Source organism: Elaeis guineensis, chromosome 4 (assembly GCF_000442705.2).
Source record: "Elaeis guineensis isolate ETL-2024a chromosome 4, EG11, whole genome shotgun sequence".
Classification (NCBI taxonomy): domain Eukaryota; kingdom Viridiplantae; phylum Streptophyta; class Magnoliopsida; order Arecales; family Arecaceae; genus Elaeis; species Elaeis guineensis.
The window spans coordinates 10245331-10268077 of NC_025996.2; the positions used below are offsets into that span (position 1 = coordinate 10245331).

General features: G+C 38.3%; 2 protein-coding genes and 1 long non-coding RNA gene across 3 annotated transcripts in view; all 3 read left to right on the forward strand.

The window, feature by feature from the left end:
* The window catches only part of LOC105043979 (choline-phosphate cytidylyltransferase 2), a 36532-nt gene extending 25634 nt beyond the window's left edge, over positions 1-10898 (forward strand). The window contains exons 7-8 of the mRNA XM_073255500.1: positions 10256-10366; positions 10454-10898. Of these exons, the coding sequence (XP_073111601.1) occupies positions 10256-10366; positions 10454-10555 (213 nt within the window). The 3' untranslated portion in view covers positions 10556-10898. The remainder of the gene's footprint in view (positions 1-10255; positions 10367-10453) is intronic.
* Positions 10899-11546: 648 nt separating this feature from the next.
* Positions 11547-19925, forward strand: LOC105044099 (plastidal glycolate/glycerate translocator 1, chloroplastic). The gene is given in 10 exon segments (XM_019850229.2): positions 11547-11883; positions 11982-12297; positions 13819-14016; positions 14019-14079; positions 14280-14395; positions 15889-15998; positions 16177-16354; positions 16518-16647; positions 19645-19706; positions 19709-19925. Coding segments are annotated over 10 exon segments (1353 nt in total). The 5' UTR covers positions 11547-11787; the 3' UTR covers positions 19795-19925.
* Positions 16983-17756, forward strand: LOC140857120 (uncharacterized). Its single transcript, XR_012140610.1, has 2 exons — positions 16983-17268; positions 17383-17756. It is a non-coding gene; the product is annotated as an uncharacterized lncRNA (long non-coding RNA).
* Positions 19926-22747: the final 2822 nt, after the last annotated feature.

Genomic DNA, 22747 nt, shown 5'->3' on the forward strand with positions numbered 1-22747 from the left:
TGGTCGTGCTTCATGAGGGGGTATTCCCAGTGCAAGTAGGAATACTCATATCTCATCCAAAACAGGTCCAATTCGAATCCGATTCAAAGTTGGTTCGAAATAATTTCGAAAGGCTATCAATCCTAAATTCTTTAAGACTTTTGTACCAAGTCTAACTTAGATTTTGGATTCATTTAAGTCCAATTAATTTAGATCTAATTCGAAATTAATTAGTACTTAAATCCAATCTTTCATATGTTCCATGAATTATAGATCAAAACTGTTCATCTCTGAGATCGAACCTGAACCTCATATATAGTGCTAGCTAGACATAGTCAACTCTTCAATCCCGTTTGATCCATAACTTAATTCTCAATCAAGTTAGCTTATATGTTCAATCAAGTCAAGTACTTCCAAATTGGACATATAAACATAGGTCACTTTCTTCATACTTTGTCTAACTTGTGTGCGTGACTCCATAAGTTCAAACACTAAGTCGGTAGCACAGAAATCAATTCCTGCACTAATCGAGATACCATCTAGCAATGGTTTCCGACGTCCAAATAGATCAAATTATGGCAAAAGAATATTTCAGAATCCATACACATGGTTATCGTGTAATTCATCTTTTTGACCCTGGATGCTCTAGGATGGTCTCAGGTTAACTGTCAACTGAGATTGCTTCATCTATATTGTATTTCAACCTTTCAAATTCATCTCATGGATTATCTTGGTCAAGACTTTACTAAATTGAAATACATCGATACATCAACTTCAATAATTCGAAGGGGTCAATCCCATCTTGATCCGCACACAGACTTCGCAAGTATTTGACGGTACCCAGTAGCCTTCCGTCACTGCATTAAAAATCCAGATAGTCCGGCATCAAAGCACAGTGAGTTGCTTGCAAGTCACTATGGTAATCTCAGGTCTGAAGGACACTTATACCCATGTATTTCGCAAGCAGCTCTTGACAGCAGAGCGCTCAGCAGGTGAGTCATTTGTTTAGTGACGATGTATCCTTATATCTCATCTGTATGCCATACCAGTATCATTATACTCCTTGGTTAAGAGGACAACCCATATGGCACACAACGACCTCCACTCGATAAACGTCATTGTCCCGTAATAATGTATCATTTGGTCGCGATCATGTTTAAGATCTATACGATAAATCTTCTCTTTATCATACACTAGCATAGTTCTAGAGACTTCATCACAGTATAAGAGTTTAACGAAGATGTCATTTTGTGATGAAAAATGTCAGAATAGTTATTATTCAATTGATCAATAATTCATATACAAGGATGAACTCAATCGTCACACGATTGATTTTAGGACACAATTTCCAACACCTCTCACTTGGACTAAAACCAATCGAGGCAGTATCTTATACCTATCTTCCATTTGAAGTTATCAAACTCTTTGATCTCGAGAGCTTTAGTGAAGGGGTCGGCTAGGTTCTCCTTTTCGTCGATCTTCTGAAGTTCGACGTCATCTCGGTTTACGATCTCTCGCACCAGATGATAGCGGTGCAGAACATGCTTGGTGCAATGGTGCGACTTGGGTTCTTTCGTTTGAGCTATGGCACTGGAGCTGTCACTGTACAGCAGGACAAAACCATCAATAGAAGATATAACTCTCAGCTCGATGATAAACTTTCACAACCACATCGTCTTTTTTACAGCATCCGATGTAGCAATGTCTCCCGTTTCGCATATAGAATCGGCCATAGTATGTTGCTTGAAACTCTTCTAGCAAACAGCTCCTCCATTCAAGGTAAATATGTAGCCCGACATGTTTCTGCTGTCATCATAATTTGATTGAAAACTGAAATTAGTATATTCCACAAGTTTCAGATCAGAGTCTCCATAGATAAGCCATTGATCTTTAGTATTTCTCAAATACTTAAGAATTACTTTCGCAATCTTTCAATGCTTCTCACCCGGATCTGACTGGTACTTACTCACTATCCCTAGTGAATATGCCACATCCGGCCTCGTACATGTCATAGCATATATGATAGATCCACTGCCGAAGTATATGATATTCTACTCATGCGCTCTCTCTCCTCAGGAGTTGTTGGACAATCCTTCTTGGAAAGAGTAATTTCATGGCTTATCGAAAGATAGCCTTTCTTAGAATTATTCATGTTGAACCGCTTCAACAAGATGTCAATGTACGTGAATTGGGACAATCCAAGCAACCTTCTGGATCTATCCCTATAGATCTTCATCCCTAGAATGTAGGATGCTTCTCCCAAATTCTTCATGGAGAACTGTAATGATAACCACAGCTTCACACTCTGTAAAGTCGGATGTCATTTCCTAGTAACAGTATGTCATCCACAGACAGAACAAGAAAAATGACCACAGAATCGGAAGTCCACTTGTAGACGCAAGGCTCTTCTCCGTTCCTAACGAAGTCATACGTTTTAATCACCTTATCAAAATGCATGTTCCAACTCCTCGATGTCTGTTTAAGTCCATAAATAAATCTTTTCAGCTTGCACACTTTCAACTCATCTGTGGATGTGAATTCTTTAGGTTGTATCATATACACCTCTTCTTCCAGTTCTTCATTAAGAAAACGATTTTGACATCCATCTGTCAGATCTTATAATCTAAGTGTGCAGCGATAGCAAGCATAATCCAGATGGACTTGAGCATTGCCATAGGAGAGAATATCTCATCATAGTCAATATCATAACGCTGACGATAATCCTTGACAACTAGACGGGCTTTATAGATCTCTACCTTTCCGTCCGCTCTTCTTTTCTTGAAAATTTATTTACATCCTATTGATTTTTATTATGGAATGATTAATGATAATTTGCTTCAAGAATGAATATTAAAGAGTTGAGGTGAGTAAGAAAATTCGATGACTAGAAATAGTATTGATTCAATCAACAATGGTATTGATCTTTATGACATAACTAATGATGAAGTTGTATCGAAATAAATATCAAAAGTTCGGAAATGAGATTGAAATGATAAATTTCAATCTTGAAATATAAAAGAGAAAAATTTTTGAATTTGATTAATTATCATATATTCATGAAGTATTTTTCCTATTTATGATGGTTAATTTGTTTTTATCCCTTCGGATCACTATTCCATCATATGATCTCCATGGATTCATCTCGAACTTCATGGCCTCAAGCTATTTTGAGGAGTCGGGCCTTTGCATGGCCTCCATATAGGTGATCGGATTCTCATCGTTCTCATCAAGTTCAATGAGATCACCATTCGGATCAAGAAACCGTAGTATCTGTCCGGTTGATGCGGTACTCTACCGGATCTCCTTAATGGTGCCTCTACGATTTCAGATTCGATTCACCAATCGAATCCAATTCTGTATGTGTTGGTCCTTTCACCTCATGAACTTCATCAAGTTCAATTTTACAGGCATTAGCTCTTCACCAAGGAACTTTTTTTTAAAAAGACTGTTCGGCTGCTAACAAATACTTTTTGTTCTGCAACGAGGTAAAAATAGTACCTTTTAGTTTTCTTTGGGTATCCTATAAACAAGCATCTATCGGATTTCGTTCCAAGCTTATTGTCTTTAAACGCTTGACACAAGCTGGATACTCCCAGACCCTAAGGTGTGAGAGCACTGGCTTACGTCTAGTCATATCTCATATGGAGTTTTATCGATAGACTTACTGGGTACCTTATTCAAAATGTAGTAGGCAGTCTCTAGAGCATATCTCCAAAAGGAGATTGGCAGACTGAAAAAGCCCATCATAGACCGGACCATGTCTAACAAGGTTCGATTCCTTCTTCGGACACATATTATGTTGTAGTGTTCCAGGAGGGATCCATTATGAGAGAATTTCATTCTCTTCCAGATATGTCAGGAATTCATTGGTGAGGTATTCACCTTGGTCTGATCGAAAAATCTTAATACTCTTTTAGTTTGTTTCTTTATTTCACACGGAATCGTTTGAACATTTCAAATAATTCTAACTTATGCTTCATAAGATAACATACCCATACCTCGATAGGTCGTCTGTAAACTAATGAAGTAGTAGTATCTCTTCTAGCACTTATGTTCATAGGCTTGCATACATCAGTGTGTATTAGATCTAGGACATCGTTGGCTCTCTCATCTTTTCTTTAACAGATAACTTAGTCATCTTACTAAGTAGACAAGACTCACAGATAGGCAATGATTCACAATCATCTATGTCAAGACATGTTCCTTGATCAACCTGTCAATCTTATTCTTGTTCACATGATCAAGCCTACAATGCCAAAGGTAGGATTCACTGACATTATCTATTTTGGGACGTTTACTAGTATGTACATTACACTAACAGGCCGTGATATTTGTATATGCCATATTTCAATTGTTCATGCATAATTGTAGTATCATTCACAACGATATCACAAAAATCATCTTTTATTATAAATTTGTAACTAAGTTTGGCCAAAAGATCTACAGAGATACATTCATCATAAAGGAGGACAATAATGACAATCATCCAACATGACACTATTGGATCGAAAACAAGCTGTAAAGTTTTCAAGATCAGAACTAGAACAAGGCTTCCATCTCCAATATTAAGGAATCGCTCGTCCTCTCAAAATTTCTTACTTATCTACAGTCCTTGCAACGAATTGCATATATTAATAGGACTTTCGGTATCTAATACTCGGATAGTAGTATCACAAACAGAGAAATTATAAGGTGTTATCATATAAATACCTTGTGAAGCAATCACTTGCCTTTTCTCTTATTCTTAGGCCTGTTTGGGTCAAGGTGGCTATATAAGCAGGGCAATTCCTTTTCCAATGATCCAGTTTTTTACAGAAGAAGCACTCTGCTTGGTTTTTGTCAACTTTTGACGTTTTGCTCTGCTTGGGATCGACGGCACGGGTTTCTACACATTTTTCTTTTTCCTCTTAGAGGATTGATGTCCTGCAGATGAACCTCCACTAAATTCACTGTCTCTTTCAGGAGTTGGTGATGTTTTTCAAAAGTCTGCAGTAACCTACAAATCATGGTAGTTTACTGCAGACTTCGTTATTCTATAATGACTGAGAAAGGGTAGGTAGGATTTCGGTAGCGAATTGAGGATAGTATCCTTGCTTAACTGTTCATACAATGGAAAGCCAAATTTGCTAAGGCATTTCATCTGCTCAATCATGTACAATACATGATCGGTGACTGAAGCACCCTTCGCATACGGATATTGAACATTGTGCAGGAGGTTGTCTCTCCGCATCCTCAGGGGTGTCGAAGGACTCATTCAACATTTGAATCATCTCCTCAAGCTGCGCATCCTCGAACTTACGACTAAGTTTGTCGTTCATAGCTATCCTCATCACGCAACTTACAGTCGTGCGGTCATTAAGCCACTTCATGGGTCTTTCGCAGCACGAGGAGCATTGGCTGCAGGTTCTTCAGGTGCCTGATTTTAAAGATATATAAAATTCTTTCATGCTCCAACACGATCTTCAACTTTTATACCAGTTATCGAAGTTGGGTCCGGTAGCTTGTCGCTGTCCCGAATGGAGGAATAGTGTGTTGGCCATAACTGAAAGGAAAAACACTAGCCTATTAGTATATGAATTGTTTTTAATCCTGAAGACATAGATTTTAGTCTAAAGTTCTCTCACTATTTTTAACAAATTGGTAGCCTCTACTTCCAACTCGAAGAATTACATTAATTCTTTAGCGGATACTAAAATCTACACGGACTGCATTCGGACCCGAGTGTAGCTCGGCCAACCTTAGTGCATCCATGGGTAGGTTCATAACCAATTGTTTCTCCAAACAACTTCTAGCAATGGATTCTGCCCGAGGTGTCCCTTCAGTAGGCGTGTGGCGCCTCCATTGAAAATCTTGGATTAAATCCAACCATTATGACACACCAAGTGCATCCAACAAATGGATGTCCAGGTCCGAGTGTGGCTCTGCCAATCTGAGCATTGATCTGAAGGTACATCATGATGGTATATGATCAATTTCAATATTAATAGACATCAAGCGTGTGGCGCCTCCAATGGTATAATATTATCACACATCTTAATGGGATGCAATGATCAAGTTATCTCATAACTTTATCACTTTATGGATTTAATAATTTAGAGGATTTGATTTAATTGATCTGAGAATATGAGAAGAAGTCGACCTGCAAGCTGCAAATCTTCCCACTGACTTCACCAAGTCATGTAAAGGATTAAGCATAAGCTGGTCTCAAGACACCTAAATCAGTCACACTGATTCACCTTAATGGCATGGGTTTGAACGAATCGACTAGTGATCTAATCAAAATATTATCTACCATGTTGATCGGTAAGTGAGATCAGCGGAGGGATCTGCCTTTAACTCGTCGTAGACGCATCTAGTGAATAGCTCCCAATTAAAAATCACTTGATCGAATCTGCCAAACTTATCTTAGACACCAACTGGTTAATTAGTTTCGATTGGACACACCAGAAGATTCGGGCTCAACCATGGAGCCATGATCATGGTCCATTTATTAGGATCAAACACATGGACATGATCAAATTTCAATTATTGAGATTGATTTAGAGAAATACTGACCTAATCTAATTCAACACTTGATAGATTTAATCAATTTCTCTACTTGGTCTCCATTATGTATTTTCTAAACCCCTAAGTCTAACCCATGATAATTTTTAAATCAATATCAATTACATCATATGCAATATGTAATTCAGATTTAAAATAATTTTATATCTGAATTTTATCCTATTGTAATGAATCATAAATCATTTTAGATCTAATCTAAATATATTTATGATCAAAACGATACATAAAAATCTGTTTGCTTTTTTCTTCATGAAATTGGATCACAACAACACCCCTACACGTCATAAGAGAACCCATCGAATAGGCAAAAGAGATTAATTTCTTCAATCTCTTATACCGGACGGTCTGGTGATCTCATCAATCCAATACTAGACTATTAGGATTTGAAATCTAATTTCATATATAATTACATCAACATACAATTATTGATAAAACTATTGTGTTATGAACATATCCTTGATCTTATCAATTATGTTTTTTATCTAATCCAATTAGATTTGATGCATCATATACATCATATCAAATCTGAAATATATCTTATACTAATTATAAAACACTAATTTTAAATTTGATATCAAATAGAAAATTAATTAGATGCAAATATGAATGCATAAGGAATTAATTTTTGGTAAATCTGTTTTCATGCAGTGTTGAATTACGATAGGATTCAGATCTAAATATCCATCGAAATGGATTCAATTTAAATCTGAAATAAACTTCACTTCATAAGAAAATAACAACATTAAAATTCTATTAAAACAGATTTTAATTCACTTTATTTTTTCATAAAAAATTCAGCAACAGCAGAATTCTGTAATAACAGATTTATAACAACATCAATCAACCATTGATTAGGCACCTCTAATCCAATTAAAATCAGATCAGAAATTTTATATAAATAAATTTAAATGAGTTTTAATATCCACAAAAACTCTCGATTATATCTTATGTAAATAATCTCAAAAAATTTTATTTTGCATACATATATTTCAGATCTGCTCTAATACCAGTTGAAGGGAAGGGAAACAGTTTTCCTTCGGGATGTCCAAGTTGCATCTAAAATTTTTTAATGTTTTACTTGTTTAATGATCAAATCTTTACCTGAAACGCAGCGGAATCAGGGATCAAATCCCAAATTATCTGATATAATCCTTCGCGAAGGTCTGGATGTGCAGATCCTCTACTTTGCATGCACGTCAGACACCGCAGGAAAGCAGGATAAACTCCAATCCAATTGGCTTAGCAACTTAATCAATCGAGAGATGAAATGTGCTAGTATGACACCTCACACTAGCAGGTGGGACGTCCAAAGAGACCCCACGCCCAAAGAAAGAGGGGCGGCAACAAGGGGAGAGGCCAAAGGGAAGATAGGACCTCTCTCTCTTCTCATGCCTCTCTCTTTCTTTTCTCTTCTTTCAATCTGATTTGTTTGCTATGCTATTGCTATTGCTATGCATCCATAGATAGAGACCCTCTCTATTTATAGATGATTCTCATGATCCAATGAGATTAGGACTTCTAATTCAAATCTGATTTGAATTGGTCCAGTACTCATGAAAGAAGGATTCTTATATGAAATATAATTGTCATCACATATGACAATCAACTTGCACCCAATCTCTCACCCACTTGAGATGTCCCAAATAAGCACCAAACCAAGTTTTGGTCGTGCTTCATGAGGGGGTATTTCCAGTGCAAGTAGGAATACTCATATCTCATCCAAAATAGGTCTGATTCAAATCCGATTCGAAGCTGGTTTGAAACAATTTCGAAAGGCTGTCAATCTCAAACTCTTTAGGACTTTTGTACTAAGTCTAACTTGAATTTTAGACCCATTTAAGTCCAATTAATTTAGATCTAATCTGAAATTAATTAGTACTTAAATTCAATCTTTCATATGTTCAATGAATCATAGATCAGAAACTATTTATCTCCGGAATCGATCCTGAATCTCATGTGTAGTGCTAGTTAGACATATTCAACTCTTCAATCCCATTTGATCGATCACTTAATTCTCAATCAAGTTAGCTTATATGTTCATCAAGTCAAGTACTTCTAAATTGGACATATAAACATAGGTCAATTCTTTCCTACTTTATCTGATTTGTGTGCGTGACTCCATAAGTTCAAACACTAAGCCGGTGGCACAAGAACCAATTCCTGCACTAATCGAGATACCATTTAGCAATAGTTTTCGACGTCCAGATAGGTCGAATTATCGTAAAGGAATATTTCAGAACCCATACATATGGTTACCGCGTAATTCATTCTTTTAACCCTGGATGCTTTAGGATGATCTCAAGTTAACTGTCAACCGAGATTGCTTCATCTACATTGTATTTCAACCTTTCAAATCCATCTCATGGATTATCTTGGTTAAGACTTTACTAAATTGAAATACAGCGATACATCAACTCCAATAATCCGGAGGGGTCAATCACATTTTGATTCGCACACAGATTTCGCAAGTACTTGAGTGTATCCAGTAGCCTTCCGTCATTGTATTTAAAATCCAGATAGTTCGGCACCAAAACACAGTGAGTTGCTTGCAAGTCACTATGGTGATCTCATGTTGAATGACACTTATACCCATGTGTTTCGCGAGTAGCTCTTGACAACAGAATGCTCAGCAGGTGAGTCACTTGTTCAGTAACGATGTACTCCTACATCTCACTTGTATGCCATATCAGTGTCACCACACTCCTTGGTTAAGAGGACAACCAACCCATATGGCACACAATGATCTTCACTCGATAAACGTCATTGTCCCGTAATGAAGTATCATTTGGTCGCGAACATGTTTAAGAACTATATGATAAATTCTCTCTTTATCGTACACTAGCATAGTTTTAGGGACTTCATCACAGTACAAGAGTTCAAGAAAGATTCATTTTGTGATGAAAAATATCAGAATAAATATTATTCAATTGATCAATAATTAATATACAAGGATGAACTCAATCATCACACGATTGATTTTAGGACACAATTTCCAACAGTTAAGGATGAAGATGGCATGCACTATATTTTTGCATGCAAAAGGGGCCAACTAAGGACTTTTCACACAGTTCTCTGAAGTAACCATATTCTGATCTGGTTATAGATTTGATAAAATGCTCCAAAGTGATGCGAGAGCATGCTAAAGGAGGGAGGTTTGGAGATACTGAATGGTCACGATTGATCAAAAGTGATCTACTTGTAGGGTTTTCTGTGTCAGGTTTGTTAGACTTAGATCTTGGATTTGACCTGCACTTAATCTTGAGGCATGGTAGCAAAAATAGAAGAGGAGGCGGTGCCCAAAGTAAAGGGCTTTGCTAAGTTCGAGTATCAAACTGATGGAGTGATGAATCCCCGTACCAGGGATCACACGGCTGGCTGTAACAGTTCTTGTGATAGATCTGCTATGTGGATGTTAGATATCATTTTCTTAGTGCAAAGCCTGATGTATTTATTGTACTATAAAAATCTGGCTGGCTGTGAGAATCAAGTATTTTGGTTTGTCATTGCAAACGGTCTTTGCCAACTTCAACAGGGGCATATTTGTTTTTGGAGCAAGGGCCATCCTTTCATGGTCGATAGTGGAAACTGACTATTTTCCGTTCCTGTATACTATAATTTTTTTGAGAATGTTTATTGAGTACTATTTTTTTGTCCAATTAATAGATGGTTACTTTATGTGGAAATTGTAACATCTTTTCATGGTGTTTTGCAGTTGCAAACAGCAGCAAAGACTGCTGGGATCAATCACGAGGAGTGGATGGAGAATGCAGATCGCTGGATTGCAGGATTTCTTGAGAAGTTTGAGGAAGGATGTCATATCATGGTGAGTTGTCAGAAAATGTTCCACTTCTGTTATAATTACAATCGATATTCGGCTTGCGCTTAATTGTTGGTGGTGTTTTGCTGACAGCAAACTGCCATTAAAGACCGAATTCAGGAGAGATTGAGGAGGCAGTCGAGCAAAGAAATGAGTGCCAACCTTCTGGAGGAACCAATGGCATTTGATGGATAGTTACAAAAATGACTGAGATATGGACATTATAATTTCTATTCTTTATGCTGTCTTATCCTCATGTGAGATTATGTGGTTTTGATTCTTTTGTGTCGTTGGAAGACCACCGCGGCAGTTGCTGTTGCTACGGCTTCCATCTTTCTTCTCGTGAGTGCGGGACTACTGTTAAAGCAGTAGAGCAGTTTGTGATCAGCATATATCAAATGATCATTGACTGAAGGTGCTGCAAGCATCATCCTTTTGATATAGATTTTCATTAATAATACTTGTTCGATCATCAGTACCATGATGTTCATCTCATGAAGACTGCATTAGTTACAAACTAAGGTGTAATCTGTTGATATATGGATCTTTGTGGTATTGGCGACTTCTATGGCATGCGAGAGGTATGATTATTTTTTACTAGAATATTTAAATACAATGTATATTATTCTCGATATGTAATTAAAATTTGATGATTATGATCTTCTTTCCCACTTCGTTGGTTATGAAATGGTGTGTTGTCTAGCACTTGGTTCATTGCTGGTAAACAAAAGATTGCCAACGGTTGCTACCTTAAATTGGGGTTATGCAGAACTAGATACAAATCAAATGTTAGGCAATGGATCGTGACAGGCCGAGTTTACTCCGTGTATATGCATGACTAGAATCGGACACGTTACTGGTAATGCATTCCATATGATAATAAAAGATCAAACTGAACCCGGTCAATCAGACCTCCATTCACGTACACCTACATCTCGCTTCCCCTTGCCCTTTTTTTGTATCTCTCTGCTACCTCACGGTCTATCCGGCGACCCACACCACCCACCGCACTCCACCCCAGTACGAGGGGAAAAGAACTACAGCATAAGCCTAGCCAAAGCTATTTTGACGGTAATAATGATTTGGTTATTATTTTCCGGCCGTAAAAATAACCAAAAAAAAAAAAAAAAGTTGAGCCGCAAACGCCTATTTCAGTCCTTAAAAGTTTAAACGAAAAAATCAAGATTTCTGAGCTCAGCACTTACGCACGTCTCCTTCCGACGGCCACTGCCCCCGTGACGCTTGCGCACACCCCACTCCCACGTCGCCGTGCCTCCAAATTATCCCTCAAAAACCCCTCAATTTTGTTACAAGAATCCCCCAAAACCTCTGCTCCCAAACCCATCTCCTCCCACCTCACTCATCAACCATCTTGGCCGCCGCCGGGAGGCCGAGCAATCCCCACACCGCACTCTTGATTTCTTGTCATGCACATGGATGACGACGGCGCGAAATCGCAGAGCCTAATTCCCCCGAGATCCGCCGGCGCCGAGGGCGTCCGCACCGCTGTCGGATTTCCCCATGTGAATACCTTTCGCTCGATGCCGGATGGATACTGGGTATCAAATTCTTGGTTCTGATTTTTTTTTTTTTTTTTTTTTGGTGGGGTATTCTTCACCAGGTTGTGGGGATCTTGCATTTGGTGGTGTCACTGGGGATAATTCTTGCGGCAGATAAGCTTCTCGAGCAGGCTTTTGCTGCTGCTGCGATAAAATTCCCGAGCGCTCTTTTCGGGATGTTCTGCGTGTTCTCGGTGCTCATGTTCTTGGACTACGTTGCTTCCTCTGCTGCGATGGGCTTGACGGGTTTCTTTGAGCCGGCGACTTTGTTCATCCAGAGGTGGCTTCCGCTGTTTTATGTCCCGGCGCTGGTGGTTTTGCCTCTTGCGGTGAGGGATATCCCGGCGGCTTCGGGGCTTAAGATTTGTTTCATCCTAGGTTTGCTGTTTCTTTTTGTCAGCCATAGTAGTTGTGGAATTAGTTTATTTTGCATTGTGGTAAAATATTATATTTATCTTTAATAATAATTATGTAGGTCACGGTTGTGTGCTCCAGAATAATTTTATTGTACTCTTTTGCCATAAAGATTTTGCATACCCTTGGTCTAGTGCATTATTGCTAAAATGCCCTGTCATTGTAGAAATTGTTGGGATTTTTTTTTTTTTGGTTATTTTTTGCTTCAGTAACAATATGTTACCATATTAGAGCACTGCATACTTTGCCTTATCAGAACTTTTTCTTCTAATGCTTGTGTGCTTTATCAGTTGCTTTTATGCATTAACAGGACATTGGAATAAATATCTCTATTTTGTTAGGATTCTTACATTGCAGGCAATACCTGTAAGGCCTGCTTAGGATGCTCAATGCCCCTGTGTTTGTCATTTCTCACTAGCATTTGTGTATTATAACAAATCAATACCATAACCCTGCGGAAAATGAAATCTAATAATAAACAGGACGGCAATGTTCTGTAACATGCAAACAGTGCCTTCGGTCTGGAAACTTGGAAGAAATGTTGAAACAATGCTAAACATCTTACCTGGGAATGCAACCATTGTATATGCTGATGCAAGTCAAATGAGCATGTCAGCCAAAATTGTTCAGTGCTTATACAAACTCTATTCGCATAGTATATGAAAATCATAGTGAAAAATTAAGGATGCGTCAAAAAACAACATATCAACATCATGTTCTGTGCTATGTTTATATATATATATATATTATATTATATATATACATGGTAGGGGAAATTATACTAGTTATCTCGAGCACTTCTCTCTCAAAGGCAATTGGAAGAATTGTCCACTAGAAGCTTGCCACAAGAATGATGCATTGAACTTGTAACCAGAGGAGCATATGTCCCATGAACGGTATCCAGAGTGTCATGATGGTTCCTGGCTACAAGCTTCTGAGTTCTGCTACCATGTAACTAGAGGAGCAAGCGTTGGTGTGCATGTTGATATAAATTAGGGCATGTAGACTATATGCATGCAAGACTTGCACCTTAATAAGGCTGTTGTTGCACAATGTCTAGTTTCATCTATAATGTCTGTATGTACAAGAGATGTTACTGAATTATGTGCAGAATTTTTAAATCTGCATCATAGGAACATCAGGTTGGAGCAGGAAAGCAAGGATAAGAAAAATGTATATGCTTATGATAGCTATGCACAGTAAGGGCTGATACTATATCTTTTCAAGCCTGCAGTTCATGATGTTAGAATACCATGAAAAGGTAAAACTGTAAAAGTAAATGTAAAGTCTACAACACCTGACATAAGAGAGCAGACTGTACTTTTGCTTTCTCTTCTGCTGTGAATGCCATTATTTCTAGTAATGTCGATGATTTCTAGAAAAAATATTATCTTATAATAGAATATTTCAGTTGGCAAATATATTCTGTATTCGGTTGTTGGGAATTCTTTCTGAACAAGAGATCAGTTTCCGTTTTTTCTCCAGTTGGTGGCTGGCTGGCTTCACTTTCTGTTGCAGGGTACACAGCCATTACTGTAAGAAGAGTTATGAAGACAGAAATGATACCTGCAGAACCCATGACGAAACCTTCTCCATTTACCTCGGTTGAGCTTTGGGTTTGGACTGCAATTTTCATTTCAACATTTATTCTTGCATTTATATGGCCAACAGCACTTGGTACAAGTGCAGAACATGCCTTCCATTCCTTCTTGCTGCTACAGTTTTGGGATACATGGTTGGTTCTTGGTAATATGCTTCATATACTCATTAGATGATAAAATATATGTTGCAGTATCAATATTTTGGACACTTAGTTGTTGGCTCTTTGTTAAGGTTGCCATCTAAAATTCTTAGTTAGTTGTTGTTTCGTATACCCGTTAGATCATAGAATATATGTTGCAGTATCAATATTTTGGACACTTAGTTGTTGTTGGCTCTCTGTTCAGGTTGCCATCTAATGTGAAGAAGGTGTTCCATCCAATTATCTGCTGTGCATTTGCTGCAGACTTGGCAGCATTGGCATATGGGTACTTCTCACGGTCTGGAATGGATGCTGTTCTAGGTTTATAACTTACTTTTCTTGTGGCATTCCATTACTCCAGTATGGATCTCTTCATGCATATTGATTTATCTTATTTTATTGACATTCATGTGAAGTTTTATTGAAGCATGTTAGAGATGCATCGAATGATTTATGTGTTCTACTTTAACCATCTTCCTTTTCAGCACTTCCTGCGAGATATGTCATGGGAAGTCAGCTTGCTGGGAATCAGTGAGTTGATCATATGTTACTGCACGCAAACAAACAAACAGACAACACACACACACACACATGCATATACACAAATATATGTACATATACATACATTCATACCTCCATCATATGTCATATAAGTGCACGACCTTATGTGTGTAGGCACATGGACACACATTATGGTGTTGAGTACACCTGTTTTTCTTATTGAAGAATGATTGTCTACTCTTGTAGTTCTCATTCGTATTTTTCAAAATTATGAGATTTTCAAATATTATGATTGGCTCTGGATTGGTGATGATATTTGCAGATGGATTTGCTCCTAGACAGTCAATAATTGTGTCTGGAGCTACATTACAAGTTCAAAAGAAAAGTGGTATAGCATATCTGAGAATATTATATTATAAATAATTGTCAATGACATGCCAGTCAAAATAAAATACAGCAGCAGAACAACTGTTAACATTTCGTATGATATGACTATCAGTATGCCCTTCTAAAGGCCCCAATAATTTATCTAGACACTGACAAGGAACCTGCCTGCTAAAAGTAATGCATGTTGAACTATAGATATGCTATGCTCTTGTCATATAGCTGTCAAACAAGGTCATCTGCTGGCTTGACATTAAGTTATGCCTTATATTTACAAATTGGATTCCAAGTCCAAATGTTTGTTTAAACCACCACCCCACCCCCTCCTTCTCCCCTTCCCTCACTTCTTCCCCCCCTCCTCTGCCCCTTCCTTTTTCGTTGAACATGACAGAAATGCTGCCATATGGTTTTGAACCTAGGACATCTTCCCAGTAGGAGAGGGGTGATTATCAGCTTACTTAAGTCCTGTTAGCATGGACTTTTTACATCATGTGAGATGAATAGATTTTTTATATTTTTGCAGATGCATGAAAACTTATACATTTTCCATAACATTGCTGTTTCAAGATTAAATTCATTTACATTGGATCACATGTTAAAACAGGGCGTAAGAAAATATAGTTGGCAAGCTTTAACTTCTGCATTTCTGGTCTATTATGCAAAAGAAACAACAACTGATTCTTAAAGAGAGAAAATACATTCAAACATACCAAGAACTCCTAAAACAATCAAACTGGAAATTCAAAATTTACGTCAAATAAGATAGGTGGACCATGACTTCAAAGTTCAGTAGGATAACTTATCTGCATAATAAAATACATGTGTAGCACACAATCAAATATGTATCTCCTTTACAACCTGCCCAAAGAAGCAATTGATTTTATGACGTTCTTGTTATATGCATGCTGATTAATAATATGTTTCTACAGCTGACTACCTTACCAAAGTGTCATCAAATCCTGGAGCTGGTGACTTGCTTATGGGATTTCTGGGATCTGTTATTATTTCATTTGCCTTTTCAATGTTCAAACAGAGAAAGGTAACTTATTTGATTCCTGGATCATAATTTTACATGCCATGTGTTGCTGTAAATTTTTCATTGTATATTGGTTTAGGTTATAAACATGTAACTCAACAACATTTTCTTCTCTTATCTTTTCCATATTTATGTTAGAATGAATTATGACTAAACAGCTTTTGTTATTCTTGACTTCTAGCTTGTGAAGAGGCATGCAGCTGAGATTTTCTCAACAGTCATAATATCAACTATTTTCTCTTTGTATTCAACTGCTATTGTAGGACGCATCATTGGGTTAGAACCAACTCTAACCATATCAATCTTACCAAGATGTATAACTGTGGCTTTGGCTCTCAGCATAGTATCCTTGTTTGAAGGTAAAGTCTGATGCTCATTGCATTTAGCCTTTATTTTTCTATAATTACCAAGCAACATGCTTTATGCAATTCAGTCGATGAAATAATTTTGAATCTACTTGGTTGCCAGTCTTGGTATTCACTTTCTATTTCTCTGATTTCCTTCTTTTTTGTGTGGCTGTAGGTGCAAATTCATCTCTTACTGCAGCTGTGGTGGTCCTCACGGGTCTTGTTGGAGCAAATTTTGTGCAAGCTGTGATGGATAAACTTCGGCTGCATGATCCTATAGCTAGAGGAATAGCAACAGCTTCTAGGTACACGTTTTCCAGCATCTTCTTTTGCAATTTTGTGGTCTACAACTCTTTCATAGTTTTACCAATTTATACTTTTTACTCTACAAAAGAGCCTCAAATCTCTCAGTGAAAACCTTCACATTTGCTATTAGCAGTTTTTTAACAATTTGGAGCAAAAAAGTAGTGTATGAAATTGCAAGTTAAAATATTCTCAAATAAAATTCAATTTCAACTGAACCATCTTTTGTCAATAATCCTAGATTTCATGATTTAAGAGCAAGATATCATGATACAGGTTTCCATTGCATCATCGGATTTCAGAAATTTGAGTGGCCAACAATTGTTCTATGGTAAGAGAAATGAATTTAATCACATGAAAATCCATTAATCTAAATCAGCCATTTGCAAAGTCTTAACAATTGTGTAGATAGTTCTTTAGTTACTTAGCTTATGCTGTTTGTCCTGAATAGAGTGGAGAAGTAAAAGGTTTTGGTACTTATCTTCCAGAGAATTTCTCTATTTCTTTTCTCATGAATTTAATCGATATAGTTATCAGTTGTAGAATTTAACCAGCTAATCCATGTCAATGAGGAGAATTTAGTGGTGCTTTACTGCAGTAAAATTTCCTCACTGCATCTCCTGGTGAGTGTCCTCTATGGTGTTAACATATTTAGGGTAATTTTTTCTCTAGGACGTCGTTTTTGATGGACTAAGATCGTTTTTGAGAATGATTGAGATCTATGTTATCACCTGCAGGTCTCCTTTTATGGATTTTACAGGTTTCAGGGTTATTTCCTTCAAAAAGTTTTATGTCTCTAGAAGAAAATGAGGGCTAATCATGCATCTTATCTTTGTGCGGGAAAATCATGGACATGGTTTTTATAGAGGGTTTACAAAGAATGTTTCGAATTACCTTGCCATAGTCATCATGAACACTTGTGTAGAAGCCACTTATTATAGATCCATATTATAGTATATTGTTCATGGAACTGAAGCCTTGAAAATTGAGTATCCAACCATAATAATAATCATCTAGTCTTTTCTCAACTATTTAGGATTGGCTTTATAGATTCTCATTTGCTAAGTATCCCTTTCTAGGGCCACATCTAATGTTATTCCAAGGTTAAGGATCCAATATTTGCAAAAAATAATTATGGGCTCATGCAAAAAATAAATTAAGGAGACTACTTGAAAATAAATTGTGCTCCATTTGGAGGTTTAGTATCAAAGTCATCATTCTCATCATTTTTAAATTTGTATTTTTAATGTTCTTAATGTTGAGAAGTTTCAAAATATGGATATCCTAAAATGATAAGGGGTGAAAATGTGAGTTTGAAAAATTCTTTTCTAGTAGAAATTTATATTTTTGTGACTTAAGGATTTTTATAATATTGCATTGCACAGTCGAACACCTGATATATCTTGTAATTTCAAAAAGAAAAAGGTAAAATCATGAAATGTCATGATTTTGCATAACATACAAAAAATAGTTCATACGTAGGAAGGTGATGTTGTAAGATGATGGCTTGGAGATTTTGGATGAATATTCATCCTGAGAGTAAAAGGAAGGATAGAAAATTAAGAGAAAATATTTCTCTATAGCGCGTGATTACTATGGTTTATGGGTATCCACTGAACTCCACAAGCCCAACCTGCACAACCATTCCCATGACTCAACAGAGACAGGTTACCAGTCTTATGTCATCATTATAGAAACTTTGAAGTTTGAACTGATCCTTTTGGAATTGGTAGCAAGCTGTTCTTTGAAGGCACAAGGAGAAAAGTTAAAGAATAGTTAGTTTGCCCATTATAGATTCATACAAAAAAAGAAGGGAACGGGAAAGAAGCACAAGACATTGGAAATGTTTATCTTATATTCTTTATATGCTAAAAGAGGTAGCTTTGGTAGTATTCTTTCTCTTAACAGTTTTAGGAAGGAAAAAAAAAAGAGGAAACTGGAAAAGTAAAATAGTGTAACATTCTCGAGTTGAAATAAAGCTTTAAAAAGAAAAGAGAAAAGATTAAGCTATTGGTTCTTTACACGTTTTATGATGTGAGTGAGCAGAATGTTGCCACTTTTTCTTGTTCACTATATACATGTTCAAGCTTCTTGGGGCTTCAAATTGGAGCTGGTGGACTTGAACGGCAGGATACTAAGATACTGTTGGTTGTAGAGATAATTGCTCATGATCTTCTTACAAGCTGTCACAGCTAATTTGTAAGTCAAAATTTTAACTGAAAAGAGATATAGAACTGTGCCTGTATGCCTATTATTATTATTATTTTAAGAAACACCCAGGATTTGAACCTCGGATGTCCTTCAAAGAAAGCCCTTAGGAAAGAGTTGCCAACCAACCGTGCTAATAATTATTGGCAATATATTACAATTGACATCCATCGAGGAATCCATTGACGCACGTGCAACTTAAAGAGTATAAAATTGTATCATGTATGCATATATGTATGTACGTGTTTGTGTATGCATGTACAGATATATATGTGCATGTATGTATGTATATATGTATGTGTGTAATCTGAAAATTTTATTTTGAAATATTATTTTTGCACAAATTACAAAAAAATTATTGGCAAAAAAGTTCTTTTGCACAAATTACAATCAAGTTTAATGGTGTCCTGTTCTTGCAAGACTTCCTGTATATTTGTTTTGTTTGCTCTTCTAAGGTTTCCTGTGCTTGCAAGATTTGTTTCTTTGTTCTCACTCTTTCGTTGTCTACTGTCTTGTGCTTTCAGTTAAGTTTTTTAATGAAGTACCCTATCATTTTCCCAAAAAAAAAAGAAATAGAAAAAAAACGGAAAAGAGAGTGGAAATTTTGTAAACACTGTGCAATCCTGGAGACTAGTTGAAGTAAACTGAAAACTTCTATCCAATCTAGCAAAGTAACAAATGTTGTTGACAGCTTAAATGTCGGATGCAAGATACTTCAATGAGATGCTATAATTTTATGATTCTCTTGTACATGGAACTAAAAAATAGCTGCATATGATTTTTCCTGTCAGTGCTCATGGGCTGGGAACAGCAGCATTGTCAGCGAAGGAACCTGAGGCTCTTCCGTTCTGTGCCATGCTTATGCACTGACTGGAATATGGGGCACCTTGCTTTGCTCCGTCCCTGTGGTGCGGCAAAGCTTACTGTTGATAGTTAACTAAGAATTTCTATATGTTACTTGTAAGTGGTTTGGCTGTAATTCCCCAAGCTACCTGTAATTTTGGAGTGTGAGAGACTCTGTTAGAGGAATCTAAAAGATATTGACATATCCTAGTCGAAATTCTTTTTGTCATTGAAAGCATCAAAGTTGGAGGAAGGAGATGCTATATACCGTGGACGCTAATCGGCAAGCCATTGGCTTCTTTAGCCGTTTCCTTGCTGACAGGGGCAGTATGGAACTACATGAAACTATGCATGTAGTTTCTGTTAAAAGCAAAGCAATGACTTTACCAAAAAAAACCGCAAAGCAATGAGAATAAATTAAAAACAAATATGGAAAATAAAAATCTAAATCAAGGGGATGCAACTCAAATGTCAAACTAGGTACATAGAGAGTGAAAAGAGAGTTGGACTGAGTTGGAGTTGGCCATGCTTGGACAAATCTCTATTTAAATCTAGGCAGGTTTATACTATATGATCTAAACTATGATTTAAGATGTCGAATGTGATCTATTATTTTTAAATTATTTAAATATAAAAAAATAAAATTTAAAATTTTCAATTCATATATCAAGTGTTAAAAAATTGGATAATATAAATAAAATGAATTAATATATTTATTTAATTATTAATATATAGATTATGAATTTTGAAATCATATGAATTTTAGTATATAAATAATATATATATATATATATATATATATATATAAAAGAATCCTATAGGAAGTTAAGTTTGGCAAAGATCAGCGTGGAGAAACTATTCGAAAAGCAAGGCAAGGGGGCCCCTTTGTCAAGCGTTTCCAATGGATCCATCTCGTGGTTTTCAAAACTCTTACGTAAGGAGAAGAAAAAGAAAGCATTTGGTAAGAGCACAAGTTCGTTTAAATTCCGTTTCCATGAATTTTTCTCATATTCTCATCAGTCGTTTCCCTTGTCGGTTCCTTTGGTCTAGGTATCCGTTTCCTAAAAAGCTCCATCTTGAGCCAATGTTAATACCGTTGCAGGAGGCACGCCAAGCCAGAAGCGAAGCACCATCCTCGCCAGCCTTCGTCACACGAAGGGCACACATCACATCACTCGGCTGAGCTTTGGGCCCCGCCATGGACCTGAGCCCAGTCTATACCTTTTAAATGACTAAAATACCAATCCATGCATCCTTCTAACAGCCACCCAATTGATGCTGGGATTGTATTCCCAATTTAAGGCACTAATTCTGCTTCACAATTTAAGAGAAATCTAGACATTGTTTTTCCTTCCAGTTTCCAGAACTCTTCCGTTTTCACCCGCTTTATTCTTTCCATTCACTTCTATTGTCAATTTGGTGAATAAAAAGATAATAATATGAATCGCAAGTGTAATTTTCTAAATTCTTTTGAATATGAATCTCCATACGCCAACTTACTCTCAGATCGATCCGACCGACGTTCGACTCTACCGATCGGACCGACCGATGACTCCGACGATGACTGCAACAATAGCTGCCGACAATGTCCGACGAAGGTATGTCGGCCGAACAGATCCATACTGTTTCCGACCGGCCAAGCGGACTAGCCAAATCACCGACTCACTGTCGGGGTGGCAGCCGATGTCCGACTCCCGCAATGCACCAGACCAGCCGACGGTGTCTCCGGATCATCACCCGACGTCCGCAGCCGAATACCGACATACAGTCGGCCAGCCCCCCCAAACGCCGTACGACTGCTATGGGCTGCTGTCCTATAAGGACATGCGGCGTGGCCGCCCTGGGGCACTGTCCAGTGACTTGACAGCCCATGGGACTTGACAGTCAGCGGTGATTTGACGGCTCCGGGATTTGACAACTCTCCAGTTGTCTGCACCATTAATGGCAGGACCATGCCGCATCCTACTATAAAATAGGTAAGGCAACAGTGTTGGTAAGGCAAAGCTCCCTAGGCTCTTTAGCTCTCTCTCTCTCCCTAGCTCTCTCCTGCTGAGCCCCTGATTTTTCACTGTTGCCTAGTCTCCTCTCTGACTTGACCATCGGAGGTCCCCGCCGGAGGCATCTCTGGTCAGTGTGGACTTTTCTTGCAGATGCGCGACACGACAATCGGACGACGGGGGGATTGGCCGCAACAGATTTGGCGCACCAAGTAGGGGAGTTACTCGACAAGGTAAGCCAGCGAGCTCCACAGAGCTCGAAAAACTCTCGAAATGAAAAAATCAGAGCTCACGATCGAGAGCTACGGGTCGGCGAGGCGCTCTTCTCGCCCAGAAGAGGCCCCTCCTTCGCCTTCCATGGTGGAGCCCAGCTCTCCACATCCGGTGGTAACTACGGAGGGCAAATCCGGCGATCGTGCGGCAAATGACCGTTCTGACAGATGCGGTTAAAAATCTTCAACAGAACCGATGCAGTTGCCCAACCGCGCGGAACAACCGGCGGCGCACCCTATGCCGTCCAGAAGCAGCCGCCGACGCTGCGTCGCTCCGTCTCCTCCTCAAGAGCAGCCGCCTCAGCACTCCCACCAGAAGGAGCGAGGCGGCCACGGCGTGACACTCACCGGTCTCGACGTCCCTCTCCTTCCCAGCTGGAGCGGGTGAGGAAGGGGAAGCGACCGCGGACGCCGTCCGCCTCATTCTCACATTCTTCGGGAGGTTCGACTCCTGAGTTTCTCAACACCGACGGTTGGACGACTACGAAGCAGTTCGAAGAAATCGACCGTCGCTCCCCAACTCCAGTGGATGGCCAGAAGTCTTCGAACGACGTCGACTTTCGGACCATCCAACCTCTCTCTCGATTTGTCCTCGACGAGCGATCCATAGTCGGTTCAAGATACCTCAGTGGAGCCTTACGACGGCTCCACCGATCCAGTTACCATTGGAGAGCTACAAGGCTCTCATGAGATCCAGGGGGCAACCGATGCCTCCTCTGCATCGGCTTCCCCGCGACACTTCGTAAAGTCGCTCGAGCCTGGTACTCTGGCCTCCGCTTGGG